This window comes from Oryctolagus cuniculus, chromosome 1 (genome assembly GCF_051225735.1).
Source record: "Oryctolagus cuniculus isolate XC-2025 breed Fujian yellow rabbit chromosome 1, ASM5122573v1, whole genome shotgun sequence".
NCBI classification, from domain to species: Eukaryota; Metazoa; Chordata; class Mammalia; order Lagomorpha; family Leporidae; genus Oryctolagus; species Oryctolagus cuniculus.
Window position 1 is genome coordinate 238,154,078 of NC_142867.1, and position 15,598 is coordinate 238,169,675.

The 15,598-nt window shown below is 51.9% G+C and overlaps 1 protein-coding gene across 15 annotated transcripts in view; it reads left to right on the top strand.

Moving 5' to 3' along the window:
* EHMT1 (euchromatic histone lysine methyltransferase 1) overlaps positions 1–15,598 on the top strand; it is a 186,711-nt gene that overhangs the window by 106,848 nt on the left and 64,265 nt on the right. For 13 of the 15 annotated variants that reach the window (XM_051838869.3, XM_051838871.3, XM_051838870.3 and 10 more), the window contains 3 exons: positions 7,096–7,173; positions 8,657–8,774; positions 12,571–12,702. In XM_051838869.3, the coding sequence (XP_051694829.1) occupies positions 7,096–7,173; positions 8,657–8,774; positions 12,571–12,702 (328 nt within the window). The remainder of the gene's footprint in view (positions 1–7,095; positions 7,174–8,656; positions 8,775–12,570; positions 12,703–15,598) is intronic. The other 2 variants (XM_051838872.3, XM_070059753.2) reach the window with 1 other exon arrangement.

Here is a 15,598-nt window from a genome sequence, read left to right on the forward strand (position 1 = left end):
TTGGTGCCGGCCCCTGCAGGTGGTGGTTTTCCCCGCTACACCACAGCGCCGACCACCCTCAGTTTTTGCTTGTCCGCAGCAAGTGCCTGTTTCCCTGTTATCTGGAAGCGGCTTTGCTGGGTATCATACTCTTGGTTGCAGGGTTGGTGGATTTTGCTTTCGGAACTTGGATTTGTTTGCTCTGTTCTCTTCCCGTCTGTGAGATTTCTGCTGAGGAATCTAGTTGCCCTTCAGTGTGACCGGGTGCTTTTCTCTTGTGGTTTTCAGAATTCTCCCTTTGCGTTGCACTTTTGCTGGTTTAGCTCTGATTTGCCACGGTGAGATCGTCTCTGGGCATGTGTATCTGGGGTCCTTGGGCGGCGTTCCTGGATGCCAGTATCTGTCACTGCATCCAGCTGGGCCCCGTGCCGCCTTTTCCTCACCTTCAGAGGTGCCTGTTGCTCAAGTGTTTGTTTATTGAGTGGCTTCTCGGGGATTTATAGTCTTTGTTTTTTCATAAAGTCTTTGAATTCAGATATTCTCTTGTTTCATCTAGTGTGTTGTTGAGGCTTTCAACTGTATTTTTTATCTGACTTATGAGTTTGTCATTTCCAGGATTGCTATTTGGTTATTATTTATTTGTTCGTTTGTTTTTAAAAGTCAGAACAACTGATAGTGGGGGAAGGGAGTGAGAGGGATCTCCCATCTGCTGATTCATTCTCCTTGCCTGCAGCAGCCTGGAATCCTGGACATGGTGTGGAATCCTGGGCATGTTGATACAAGTTTTGGGGTCACAAGTGGCAGCTCTGTCACAGCACTACTTGCCTACATCTCTGTGATTGTTTTTCAGCATCTGTTTGCTGAATTTCTGTTTCATTTCATGCACTATTTTCCTAATCCATGAAACTGTCTTCTCTTGTACTCGCTCTTATCTCATTCAATTTCTTTTTTTTTTTAAAGATTTATTTATTTATTTGAAAGGCAGAGTTACAGAGAGGTAGAGGCAGAGAGAGACAAAGACAGAGAGAAAAGTCTTCCATCCGCAGATTCATTCCTGCAGTGGCCACAACAGCGGGAGCTGCACAGATCTGATGCCAGGAGTCTGAAGCTTCCTCCAGGTCCCCAGGATTCCAAGCACTTGGGCTGTCTTCCACTGTGTTCCCAGGCCTTAGCAGAGAGTTGGATTGGAAGTGGAGCAGCCGGAACCCGAACAGGTGCCCATATGAGATGGCAGCACTGCAAGTGCCAGCTTTACCTGCCTCCCCCGCCAAGCCACAGTGCCAGCCCCTTCTTTTTTTTATATATATAAGATTTATTTATTCATTTTGAAAATCAGAGTTACATAGCAAGGAGACAGAGAGTTCATCCATCTGCTAGTTTACTCCCCAGATGGCTGCAGCGACCAGTGCTGGGCCAGGCCACAGTCAGGAGCCAGGAACCAGGCGTTTCATCCATGTCTCCTATGTGGGTGGTGGAAGCCCAAGCACTTGGGCCATCCTCTGCTGCTTTTCCCAGACCATTAGAAGGGAGGTGGATTGGAAGCGGAGCAGCAGGGATACAAATTAGTGCCTATGTGGGATGTTGGTGTTGCAGGCCGTGGCTTTACCTGCTATGCCACGATGTGGTTTCTTCTAGTCATTGGAGCTCTCTGTCAGGTGTTTGTCAGTGCTGTGGTGTCTGTTGCTAGAGAGCTGCTCGTTCCTGTGGAAGCATCGTGCTAACTTGCTTTCCATAGTTCTCGTTCCCCTGACTGGAGTTTGCTCTTTGTGTGGATCGTTGCCTCTGCCGCTTTCCCAGGGTGGCTTTTGTAGAGCCTGGCTCCTCCTGGAGGCATACGTTGCTGTCAGTTGGGTCGGCCATGCTGGCCCTGATTGTAGTCTGGTGCTGTAGTGATGGCTGTGTGCCTGGGGCATGCAGTCTGGGGGTCGGAGAGGCCTGCTCCCTCTGACAGCCACCCTGGGGAGGGGGTACTGCAGTGACCCAGGCGGGTGTGGTGCATATGGCAGTGGCAGTGCACCCACTCTGACAGTAGACATGCAGGGGACTGTTCCTTAGTGGTGATAGCAAGAGTGGGCCTGCACACTCTAGCTGAGCAGGGCATGTGCTATGAGCAGGTTGACCGTGTTGGTGAGGGGCTCCCCGTGTGGACACAAGTCCTTGGTCAGAGCCAGCTGCAGGATTGTTTAGTCCAAGAGCAGTGGTTCAGCTGATGGCAGAGTGGTGGCACGGCTGTGTCCCTGTGTGGGGCCATGCTGTGGCACTGTGGGTTCTGGTTCAGGGGAGACTAATTCAATTCCAGTTGCAGACCCCAGGAAGCCACACTCTGCAAGCTTGTGGTGCCTGGAACTTTCCTGATGCTGGACTGCTGATGTGCTCTGCTCCAGGCTGCACTGGGCCTGTCCATTCACCCTTGACCTTAGAATGAGAAGAGCAGCCCGGGAGCCCGGGAGCCTGGGAGCCTGGGTTGCAGTTGTCTAGTCTTTGCCAGCTGAGGTCTTCATGGCTTCCAGGGTTCCTGCCCCTCCCGTGCTGGGTTCCAGTACCACGCATCGAAACGGGCAGCTGCGCCTTTGTTTTCTGGTCCTTCTCTGCAGAGGAGGCAGCCGGTGTGGGGCCTCTGCTTGGCTGTCTTCCTTATTGCAGCCCTTTATTGACTGACATTTGTTTCCTCTGCTGATCTAAAGTGCCACCTTTATCACATACCATGTGGCCTATGAATTCGAATCTATTTCTGGCTTGGGTCTTTTGATAGAGGTTCCCATGTCCTAGAGAGACTCTGGACACTGAATTACCCTGAATGACTGCAGCTGTTGAGACAAAAGTAGGAAGTTTAATGGCTGTCAAGTCTGCAAAAGCAACAGTGAGCACAAGTGGAATCGAGGAAAATCTGATCAATGGAAAACAAATTATGGCAGGAAAAATCCAAATGTATCAGCGAAACCAGTAAACAGTCATGTTTTTATTATGTAAACCATTCTGGAGAATAGAGAAGAAAAAAAGTACATTGGCACATAAAATGACTAAACTTCAGGCTGAATTCATGTAACACCCTAAATACAACAGTCTTCAGTCAGATATTAGTCATGGGCAGCTGCTTGGCCTAGTCTGTCCTGCATCGGACTGCCTGGGTTCAACATCTGGACATGGCTTCTGACTCCGGCTCCTGGGAGTTCAAGAGTCCATTGCACTGGTGATGGGCACTGGGCTTCTCTCTCCTTGAGGTCTGCCAGCGTTCCCCAGCATGCCCTTGTTCCCTGGTTGCACACTCAGGAGTGAGCCGACCATGGCTGTGTCAGCATCAGTGGTCGCTGCCTCTGTTTTCCAGGACAGTTGTTTCAGCCCACCTGGCGTGCCCTCCGCTATGCTGGCTTCCCAGGCTGGGGGCTGGCTGCCTCGTGGGCGTGGGTGTCCAGTGCTGCTGTGCTGTGGTTCAGATGTGCACTCTCACGGGTTCTTTTTATTTTTTATTATTATTATTATTATTTTTTTTTTGACAGGCAGAGTGGACAGTGAGAGAGAGAGAGACAGAGAGAAAGGTCTTCCTTTGCCGTTGGTTCACCCTCCAATGGCCGCCGCGGCCGGCGCACCGCGCTGATCCAATGGCAGGAGCCAGGAGCCAGGTGCTTTTCCTGGTCTCCGATGGGGTGTAGGGCCCAAGCACCTGGGCCATCCTCCACTGCACTCCCTGGCCACAGCAGAGGGCTGGCCTGGAAGAGGGGCAACCGGGACAGAATCCGGCACCCCGACCGGGACTAGAACCTGGTGTGCCGGCGCTGCTAGGCGGAGGATTAGCCTAGTGAGCCGCGGCGCCGGCAACTCTCACAGGTTCTGAGAGTTGTTCTTTTTCATGCTTATCAACACTTGCTACTTTGTTGCTTTCTTTTTTGAAATGCCAATACAAGTCTGTCCTTTTCCAGAAGCAGGTTGTAGGAGCCCAGCGGTCTGGGAATGAGCCCTGACCATGTGGGTAGTTGGCATGGTGTCTTCCTTCTGGGTGGTCCATTCTGTGGTGAGGGCCTTCAGATTGGGAGCTGGTCTCAGCACTGTGATGCCATGAGGTGTGTCCTGGGGTCTGATGCCAATTTGGTGCCTGTCAGTGTGGGAGTGGCCATGCCTGCTCCTGGTCTGGCCTCTGCTGAGCCTCCTTAGGTCTCCACTCTCAGCTCACATACGTCAGACTGTGGTTTCCTTTTTATTCACTTATTTCTTATGTCAGCCACCCTTCTCATTCCAGTTTCCTTGGATTTTCAGCTTATGCCTCTTCTTCACAGCTGTCTTTTCCAGTAATCAACCAACCTTGTATGAAGTAAGCCTTTTTCCTTCCTTTATCATCACATCAGTGGTGTTTTAGAAGGAAATGGAGTTCAGTATGTTGTTAATCTGCCTTTTCTAATTGGTGGATTCATTGCTCAAATTTGGTTCAAAAAAAAAAAAAAAAAAACAACGCTAAAAGCTGACTCAATATGTTGGAATCATACAAAAAAGGTTTATATTTAACAGTGAAAGCTTCCGAGCATTTTCCCTGATGAGTGTGGGAAGGAGGGCACCCATCACTCTCCTGGGTAGACACAGTGCTGACTGTCCCTGATGATGCTGCAGGGCAGAGCTGGGGAGAAGCCTCAGTGCCTCAGTGGACAAGGCGGGTACTGTGCTGAGACCAGGGCACTGTCCTGGAGTCCAGGAATCGGCTTGTTTTCCTTTGTAACTGTAACAGTCAGTCAGAAAGTGTAAAATCGGCGTATCAGTAATGTCAGTAAAGGCCTAAGGGTATCTCTAAAGCTGTGTCTAAGTAGAAAACTTCAGAATATACAACATAGAGAGAATAGTGAACTGTGACCAGCAGTTGGCTTGTTCTTTCCCATGTGCTGAGGTCGTCTAGAAGTGGACATCTTCAGTGTTGGTGCTTAAATGATAAGGCCTCTGAAAAGCAAACCACAGTATCACACCTGAAAAATAGCTGAATCTGTTAGTATCATCAAAGTGCCTGGGAATAAGTTTAACAGAAAGTATCTTTACAAGAAGAAGAAAGCTAAAACGTAACTGAAAGAGGTTTTAAGAAAGATCTAAGTTTATGAAAAGACCCATTGTTTGAATGAGAGATCTATTGTTTATCATCTCTCTTTAGCTATAATTTCAGGACATTTGCCATCAAAATCACAGCAGGCCTTTTGGAGGAGCTACTGATCCTAAAGTTGATGTGGTTGTCACAGGAACGGCGTGCAGCAGAGTAGTGAACGTTGACCATGCTGGACGAGCATTGCCGTGGGCCCTTATTCGGAAGGGCAGTTAATGAAGGGGCGGGGGATGTGTAACAGATTATACATCTCTACAAGAAGATGCAGCTGACTGTAAGAGTTGGTGATCTTTGTAGCATTCCTAGGACAGCTGACGCGGGGCGGAGGGATGGAGTTAACTAACTAATTAGAAAATAACAGAGAGAGCCTCCATTCTGGAGCAAGGTAGAGGTGAGGCTGCCCAGCCCTGTCAGGGCTAAAAACGCACTGAGATCTGTTTTAGAGTAATTTGCATTATACCTTACTATAGCTGTTATTTTAAAAAGTAAACCCAGGAAGATACAAAGTATCAATACAATTTTGAAATATGAAAGAAAATTGTTAGGAGGCTCTTTCCTATTCCCTGGAACAAAGGAAGAAAGGAAGGCAGGCCTTCTGTCGCTAGAGGCAGACCGGGAAGCCACAGGAAGTACGGACACCTTTGAATCGCTCAGATAAAATTTAGGTTTTATGTGGCAAGAAGTATCAGCAGCATAGCTCAAACTTGACAGGAAAAATAGCGATAATTTACTTAACAAAAAAGCTCTGTGTGTATACACGCACATGCTCATGTGTCTGAAAGCTAGAGTCCATAGAGAAACGAGGCGATGACTGTGCAAGAATCAGAACATAGAAAGTGCAGTGAAGCAATTGGAAACACTCAGCTCCTCTGTTCTCGGGGGGGGGGGGGGGGGAGGTCCTGGGAGCAGTGAGCCTCTGGGCAGATTGGCGGGACCTCGGCTGGGGAGCTACGTGTCCTTGGACTCAGGAATCTCGTGTTTGGCTCCACCTTCCATCCTTGCTTGTTGCTGCTGGAGGGACATGGCTGTGAGGGCCTGGGGGAGTCTGGGTATGAAAGAGCCCACAGAGACCACACTCAGCTCAGGCCGTGGGGTGGCATCAGTGACACTCCACAGGCTTTGATGTCCTTTGCACTGTGCATGTATTCACATGTCCCCCATGTAGGAAGAAAAAAATAAGGTGTCTCTGTTCTGACGTAGAAAGAATTCTGAAGCATTTTTAAAATTATTATAATCGGAGCGCAGAGAGAGGGAGAAAGAACAAGCTTTGTCTGCTGGTTTGTTCCCTAAATGCCCATGATGGCCAGGGCTGGCTGACACTGAGAGCCAGGAACTCCATCCCAGTCTCCCACGTGGGCAGGAGGAGCCCAGTGACCTGAGCCACCACCACTAGAGCAGAGATGGGTGTGGGCGTCCTCACGTCAGGCTCCTCCCCCAAACATGTGTGTGGTTAGAAGAATGAGGCATTCTCAGAAGCCTGTTCTGTGCACTGCTGCTTGCACAGACCATGTGTGACCATGTGTGCTCCTCTTGGACCTGTGCGTGCCTGGACCTGTGAGCAGCACAACAGAAGGGTTCTAGAGCTGCAGTGGGCTCGGGGTGGGCTTGCGTGTACATTGCGAGGCCTCTGACAAGGCTTGCACTGTGTGTATTTTGTTACTTTTTATTACACATGGCATGCGGGACTTGCAGGGCTCTTCATTAGCATGCTCTCCTGGTGTCCACCTGGTGATTCTTGCCTGAGCACACACTGGGGGATGCCTCCTTCTGTCCATGGTGGGATTCCATCAAGGGGCTGCCCTGCTGGCAGGGGCTCCAGGCGGTTGGAACTCAGGGCCTCCTCCTCTGCCTGGACAGGCACACAGTGACTCCTGCGTCCCAGCCAGGCAGCCCAGCCCAGAGTGGATGGACGGTGGGGCTTCTCCCGCATGTATGGACCCCAGTGCGTTTGTACAGACGTGTGTGGATCCAGTCATCTGCCACCCCAGGATCTAATTGGTTTGTTTTCTGTTTGGTTTTTCCTCTCAACCGTGTGTAATCAGGCGGACGGCGAGTCTGAGGAGGAGCCAGAGTCAGTGGACACGGGGGAGGAAGAGGAAGGCGGAGATGAGTCTGACTTGGTAACGCACGCACGTTGCTTGGTGCCTGACAGCAAAGGGCATCAAAAGGCACCAAAGCTCAATCAGTGCTTCATCCACCGTTGTTTACCAAGAGCTCCTGCAGCTGGTGTGGGGGCCGGGAGGGCTCAGCCCCTGGGAGTACTGGAAAGAATGACCTGGGGGTGCTGATAAGAAAGGCCTGTGCAGAGAGAGACAGGCACACGGCTTGGGGAGGGGGGCAGTGGGGCTTGGGACCCCCAGGTTATATGTAGCAGGATGCCAGGCCTGACACTTGACGGCACCAGCCAGATGTGGGGCAAGTTCGGGTGGCTGTCTGAGCTCTGAGGAGGATCTGTGGTCCCACTTGCTGGCTGCATGGGGTGGGCTTGGCGTCAAGGAGCGTGCAGGGATTCTGTTGCAGTGACTGATTGGAGAGGGTGGGAAGGGTTCTATTTGAAGCCTTTGGGGGAGAAGATTGGGTTGGCTGTTCCACGGAGGAGAGGGCCAGGAGCAGATGAGGCTCCACACCGAGTCTCTTGTCACTGGTGGCTGGCTAAGTGGTGGGGGTGAGGTCTGAGCCACATCTAGGTCTGCAGGATGGGGAACTTGGAAACGGGAAGGGCAGTGAGGTCCCAGGAGGGAGCCCTGGACACTTCCCAGCTTTTGAGGAGTTGGCTCCTGGTCCTGAAAGGGGGGCTCTGGTGTGCAGAGAAGGCTCAGAGACATGGGTCCCACGAGCCGACAGATGGGGAGAACTACAAAGGATGGGGACCCCTGGGTTGGGTGGGAAATTGTCATTTCTTAGGATGTTGGAGGAGAGGCCATCTTTCAGCTGTAATACATATTGAGATCTTTTCAGAAGTTCTGCTTGGCGGGAGCACAGGGTAGCGAGGACTTTTGTACAGAGGGGAGTTGGATATGCCCGTCCTCAGTAGGGTGACGCCCAGTTCCGGGGGTTCATGTGAGGGAAGTGACAGGAGCGCAGTCAGTTGGAAGGGCTCTTGGGCGTGTTGTCATAGATTCTCCTTACCACCCACAGGAGGTAAGAGACCCTCAGTCCACGCCAGTGTGACACTTGCCTCCCTGGTGTCGGAGGGCTGGGAGTGCACGCTGCACACATACTTGTGAAATGGGTCAGTTAGATGCCCCTTTAAGAACATGTACTTGGAAACATCTCAGAATGTTCCGTGGGCCTGGTGGCTGGGGGATGTGGTCCCTCTGGCCAAGCTGGCTTCTCTGGTTCCTGAGCAGAACTTTGCAGGCTGTTAGCACGTGCGAAACTGAAACGGGAACTGAGTTTAGCGAGATGTGTGGGGAAAGGCCTGGGTATCTTTAGACCATGACCCAGAAAAATGTCTCAGAGCAAATCAAAGTGAAATTAATCCTGTAGGTGAAGAATCGAGATAGAGCAAGCATTTTATTTTGTAGGCCAGCGGCTCCTCGTGGTTTGCTTCAAGAGCTCCCCATGCTTTGCCTCTTACCTGCCTGCCCTTTGGTTCTCCAGAGTTCTGAGTCCAGCATCAAGAAGAAGTTTCTCAGGAGGAAAGGGAAGACTGACAGCCCCTGGATCAAGCCAGCGAGGAAGCGGAGGCGGAGAAGCAAGAAAAAGCTGAATGTGCCAGGTAGATGCAGCGTGGCTGTGTGCAACGCTGCAGGCTGTGGGGTGTGGCCTGGGGTTGGGGTTCTGCACAGGATTCCATTTGCAAAGAGTGCTCCACTATTTTAACAATGCTTGGAAAGACTTGGAGGAACTCCGGTGATCCCACACGACCCCCTGCACACCTCCCAGGCTTCATTGTTGAGCACTGAGCTAGACAGGATGCTTCAGCACCTTCCAGGGAGACTGATCCTGGGTCCCGTGTGGACGTCCTCCACACTGCAGGGTTCTGAGCACTGAGCTAGACAGGATGCTTCAGCACCTTCCAGGGTGACTGATCCTGGGTCCCGTGTGGACGTCCCCCACACTGCAGGGGTCTGAGCACTGAGCTAGACAGGATGCTTCAGCACCTTCCAGGGTGACTGATCCTGGGTCCCGTGTGGACGTCCCCCACACTGCAGGGGTCTGAGCACTGAGCTAGACAGATGCTTCAGCACCTTCCAGGGTGACTGATCCTGGGTCCCGTGTGGACGTCCCCCACACTGCAGGGGTCTGAGCACTGAGCTAGACAGGATGCTTCAGCACCTTCCAGGGTGACTGATCCTGGGTCCCGTGTGGACGTCCCCCACACTGCAGGGGTCTGAGCACTGAGCTAGACAGGATGCTTCAGCACCTTCCAGGGTGACTGATCCTGGGTCCCGTGTGGACGTCCCCCACACTGCAGGGGTCTGAGCACTGAGCTAGACAGGATGCTTCAGCACCTTCCAGGGTGACTGATCCTGGGTCCCGTGTGGACGTCCCCCACACTGCAGGGGTCTGAGCACTGAGCTAGACAGGATGCTTCAGCACCTTCCAGGGTGACTGATCCTGGGTCCCGTGTGGACGTCCCCCACACTGCAGGGGTCTGAGCACTGAGCTAGACAGGATGCTTCAGCACCTTCCAGGGTGACTGATCCTGGGTCCCGTGTGGACGTCCCCCACACCGCAGGGGTCTGGAGGCTGTCCCTGGACCACATGGCAGCTGCTGTCCTTCGGTCATCAGCTGCTGTTGGAGGAGTTGCAGGACGTCCCCTAACCCACAGGACTAGCGCTCAGCTGAGGTGGACTGCGCACCCAGTGAGGTTGTGTTAAAGTGCAGTTTGCTGAGTTTCCCACCTGCTGACCCATGAGACCACTGCCATCCTGGGTGGCCTCAGTGCCCTCTGCTCTTGCTTCCCAGGCAGCCCCTGAGCTCCTCTGCTTCTGCAGTCCACGGAGCAGTTGATAGTGTTCTGTGTGAATGGAGCCACTGTGTGTGTGTGTGTGTGTGTGTGTGTGTGTGTGTGTGTCGCAGTGTCTGTGTCATTGTGTGGCCACACCAGGTTTCTTTGTCCATTCACCTGTAGTTGGACCTGAACTCTTTGCAGTCTGGATTGCTGAAGGAGCAGCTGTGTGCATTTGTTCCAGGTCTTGAGGACACAGATGCATTATTTATCTTGGAATACCTCGGCGTGTGATGGCTGAGCTGTGTGGTGTTTAGCTTTTTGAAAAGCTGCCAGCCTGTTCTCAGGAGCCCTTCTCATGCCCTCAGCCCAGCACATGAAGGTTTAGATCCTTTCATTTCCTTGCTTTCTGGTCTCATGGCTCTGTTGGCAGTGCCATAGGGTCTGCTGCCATTCCCGTTGGCTGTCATCGAGGGAACAGCTGGCTGCCCATCTCAGCTTGCCTGTCCTCACTTCTGTGCACACCTGTCTACACCTCCTGTTCAGGCTGTTGGGTACTGGTCTCTGTTCAGTGGTAGATGGCTTTTGTCAGGTGGATGCCCTGCGTGCACTCATGTTCCTGCATTGTCTGTGGCTTGCTTTTTCATTTTCTTAACAGCATTAGAAAATCAGTGGTGTAAAATATTTTGTTGGGCTAAGTTATGTATTATTTTCTTTTATGGTCCATGCTTTATATACCTTAAGAAATTTATGACTAACCCAGGTCCTGGGCACTGTACCACGTTCCCGTGTTGCAGTTGTAGATTTATCACACACAGGTTTTTGTCCCACTCTGCGCTTGTGTTGGTTATGCTATGAGGCAGTCAGGCTCACCTTGTGTGCATGGTCTGCACTTGTTCTTGCACCATTGGTCGCGTGGACTTCTGCTGAGTTACCTTGGAGCCGGGCCGTCTCCATCCTTCCACCTGTACCACACAGCTGCAGCTCTTCTAGGTGACCCTGCTTTTCAGTGGGGTTATCAGTTGGGTGCTTCAAGGGCCACCGTCCTCTGAAAAGGGGGAAGGGTAGCACTGCAGAAGGTGGGGTATGGGCAGTCATCAAGGTGGCTCCCAGGCTTGGCTGGTGAACAGGAGCCTCAGGTGTTCCAGGAGTTGTCTTCTTGTCTCTTTGCTGCAGGTGATTGGTTGAGATCAGAACACTCCATGTGGCTTTTACTGTTGGCTGACAAAATCATTTGTAGATCTGCCACTAACCATTGTTTTGGGGTTAGAGATTCCATCTTTGTTGTCTTGGCTATAATGTGAAATAGATGATTAAATGTTTATTCACATAGGATTTTGGTGGTGGTGGTGTTGGGGATTGATCTTCCATATGCTGGTTCATTCCTCTCACGGGTCCACAACACCCAGGGCCAGGGTAGGCCAAAGCCAGGAGCCCAGAACTGCATTCATGTCTTTCTGTGGATGGCAGGGGCCCAAGTTCTTGGACCATCATCTGCTGCCTGCCAGGGTTCACATTAGCAGGTAACCGCATCATAAGTGGAGTCATCAGACTTGAGCCAGCACTCTGATAGGGGATGTATGTACTCTGATATGGGATGTGTGTGTCCCAGGCAGCAGCTTAGTCTACTGGGCCATGATGCCTGCCCCAAATCGCGTTTCTTTATGTAAAGTGTTGAGAATTACACAAAGAATACTCATGTTTTACAAATTGATGGTGCTGAGTTCTCAAAGGTGGTTTGACTTTCCTGAGATCTGGGTGCAGAGCATGGTGTAAGTTGGAATTCACCCTGTACTGCTTTGCTTACATCACTTATTTCTGGTTGTTGAATTAGTGTGGACGACTCGTGTTTAAAAGGTAGCTGGGAGCTGTGATCACTTGCTCTTGGTGTGTTCAACATCATCTAATGTAAGTGCCCACTTCTCCTGGCCTCCTCACTGAAACCCCGGCAGCTTTGTGCATCTCTTTCCAGAGGTGTGGACGGGCTTCGCCTGCTGCTACCTCCCACATACCCTCTAGAACAGAGGAGGCCAAAGCAGTGTCTGCACCTCCCACCTCTATGGCTGCAGAAGCACTGCTAGTTGGCTCCCCCTGCAGTGCTGCCTCCCTGGTATAGCCAGGTTTTATTGCCCTGTGGTGAGCAGTGCACTTCGTGAACCACCCATGTCTGATGCTTGATGCATCGCCCCTTCTGTGGGAATCCCTGGCTGTCGGCTGGGATGGCTGGCAGGTTGGTACCTGCTCGCTGAGTCTGATTTCCCAGTAGCACTTTGGGCTACGTTCCCATTAATTTGGACTACTTTCATGAGCTGGGCTTTCAAACCTGCAAGTTAATTTTCTCTGTTAAATAATTCATAGAACACAGACCACATTGCAGCCCATAGTCTGGATCATTTGAGCAGCTTTGGTGTAGCCGATGCAGTCACAGGGATGTGTGTTTGCTAGTCAGGGGTGCAGCCCTTCGTGCCGCTGGGCTTCCTTGGTACCGGGTGTGGTGGGTTTCAGTTTGTGTGTTTGAGTATATGGACTAGGGTCAGCCCTTGTCCTGGCACCCAGCCTTCCTGCCCAGTGTCCTCAGCCGGGGGCAGGAGGTTCACAGCCTGTGTGTTCTGTGTGCAGGTGCAGACGCATACAAGTCTTCTTCCGGTGGCACAGAGCAGATGGCGCCCGGGGACAGCGCTGGGTATGTGGAAGTCTCGCTGGACTCCCTGGATCTCCGTGTCAAGGGAACTCTGTCCTCACAAGCAGAAGGTGAGCCTGGGTGTCATCTTGCCCTGGGTTTGTGGTCTTCCTCCTCTGTCAGCCTGTTAGACATGAGTAGACAGTCCCTGAATGGTGACTCCTGGGTGTGACACAAGCCACTCAACACATGAAGGTGAAGAAGCAGGAATCATGGGACATCACTTTGGACACTGTGCTTTGTGACGATCTCTGGTGCGGAGTGGTGGGTGGAGGTGTCTTGTGCTGAGGGCTTCGCTGTGCGGTGGACTGCATGTTAGTGCTGCGCCTCAGCAGCTCCTGCGTGCTGCTCCCATGCCAGCATTCAGCACGTCTCACATTTCTACTCTTCAAGTTTTCCTCTTTTTTAATCTACTTAGAAGGCTTATGCCACGGAAAAGTAACATTCTTTCAGAAGATGCATTGGAAACATGGGGAAGACAATGCTGTAGTGATTTTTATTCCACATGCTTCTGCAAGTGTAGGCTGTGGACTACTGTACAGGTTTTCTGAATCGTTTCCTAAATGAGGAATAGCCAGCTTATTAGAATTTGAATGCTACGGAGGTTTGATGTCATGGTGTCCATGTAATTTAGGAGATCATATCTTTAGCTTAAGACATAAGTCTTAGGCTTGTCCATCAGAGAAACAACGGAGTTTTTCTTCATGCAGCCAGTGGAGCAGAAACCTCGAATGTCCCGCACCATCGTCACCTGTGCCTTCTTTCTGGCTAAGCAGACTCAGCGTTTGGGTTTTCTGGTCACACGTGTAAATTTGGAAGGCTCTGGAAGTTAGAGATTTGAATGTGGCAGACATGTTGTTTCGTGTGATCAGTTTCACTCCAGCATGTACGTTGGAGACTGCCTGTTGCCTGTGTGTGGTGACCTTGGGTGTGCCAAGCAATGGAGACAGAGTGAGATAGCATCTATTGGCCCTCACCTAAAAACGGCTATTTCCTATCTCACACAAGGAGCTGAGGGCAGAATGGTGGAGCGGAGTAAGAGCCGGAGGGGAAGGAAAGGCTGAGGGACAGTTACCTTCTGTGGGTAGTTGGAGGACCAGGGATCCTGAGCACACTGGTGATCTCAGGCTGACGCCCCATTTACCTCCTGCGGTTGGTCAGCGTTGACCCGTCTGTTGCCCTCTGAGCTCCCTGGTGTTGTTTTTGCTTTAGAGAATCAGTGCATTGGTCACTCCTTACTGCTCAGACCTGCTGTGTGCAACTGGGGAGTCCTGCGGGAGGGTGCAGAGCCGGGCCTCGTTGGAGTGCTGCGCTGCTCAGGTGGGAAAGAGTGATCATTGTGCTTGTGGCTTACAGGGGTCCGGCTCGAGCCTTAGACTTAGGAAATATTTGTACCAAGACCAGAAGTCCCCTCTGTGTACGCATCTTTTCTTATTTTCTCTGCTCTTGGGTCTACTGTGTTGGGGTTGAGATAACCAGAAGTGGGAGGTGGCAGGAGATGGTGGTCATGTGGGGGAGCTGTGACTGACTCCTCACTGCTGGGGACAGGAGCACACCCGAGTCCAGGAGACTTGTGAGCCCTCACCGTGCTCCCTGAGTGTGCAGACACAGTGGGCGTCGCTTTACGGCTTGTCTGCCTGTCTTCCTGCTGAAGAAACCAAACTTCTGAGCAGGATTGTGTCGTTGCCCCCCCCCCCCCACCTTTGTGTGTGTGTGTGTGTGTGTGTGTGTGTGTGTGTGTGTGTTTTGACAGGCAGAGTGGACAGTGAGAGAGAGAGACAGAGAGAAAGGTCTTCCTTTGCTGTTGGTTCACCTTCCAATGGCCGCCGCGGCCGGCGCGCTGCGGCCGGCATACCGCGCTGATCCGATGGCAGGAGCCAGGTGCTTCTCCTGGTCTCCCATGGGGTGCAGGGCCCAAGCACTTGGGCCATCCTCCACTGCCTTCCCTGGCCACAACAGAGAGCTGGCCTGGAAGGGGGGGCAACCAGGACAGAATCCATTGCCCCTACCGGGACTAGAACCCTGTGTGCTGGCGCCGCAAGGCGGAGGATTAGCCTAGTGAGCCGCGGCCCCGGCGGCCCTCCCACTTCTGAACTGGCAATGCCCCAGCTTGAGTTTGAGCCCACTCTTTCCTTCATGTGTTTGGGAGGAGGTAACGTAGATAGGCAGCAAATGATAGAGGATTGCCCTGAACTGGAGTCAGAAACGAGGCCCTGGCTCCCTCTGTGCTCTTCGTCATTGACCCTTCACGGGGGTCTGGGGGCTCTGTGGGCCAAGGCTCCGTTGCAGGGATCGCAGAGGAATGTGACAGAAGAGCAGTGAGGGCTCTGTGGGTCAGGAGCGCCCTCTCTAAACTGCTGCTGGGTGCAGGTGTCCGAGTTGGAGCAGCAGCAGTTTGTGAGTTGAGCAGCTCTGATGTGGAAGTGGTTGACTGTGGTCAGTCAGGGCAGTGCCTGACGAGGGGCAGCGCCTGTACAGTGGCTCCTCTTCTCTCTTGTAAAATCTGGTTGTATCAGTTGCTGGCTGGTTCTGCTGGGTTGAACTTCAGTTTCATTTTTCTTGAATGCAGGTATTTACTAAAAATAGCCTGAAGCTTTGTTGATATTTGCAAATCAAGCAAGGCCAGTGTAGCCTGTTAGCTTAACTGGCTTTGTCTGCTCAACCTGTCTTTGTGCTTGGCCTCCATTTTAATTCACTTTAACAGTGTATTTTGACTTAATTAATTAGCTGTTAAAAGAGACAGACATCTTTCATTCCCTGGTTCACTGCCCAGATGCCCTGAGGCTGAGCCAGGCCAAAGCAAGGAGCCCAGAATTTAGTCCTGGTCTCCCATGGGGGTGGCAGGGATCCAAGAACTAACCTGCCGCCTCCCAAGGTATGAATTAGCCGGCAGCCAGAACTGGGAACCGAGCTGGGACTTGAACCCAGGCTTTCTGTTGTGGGACATGCACCCACTTTGCTAAGCAG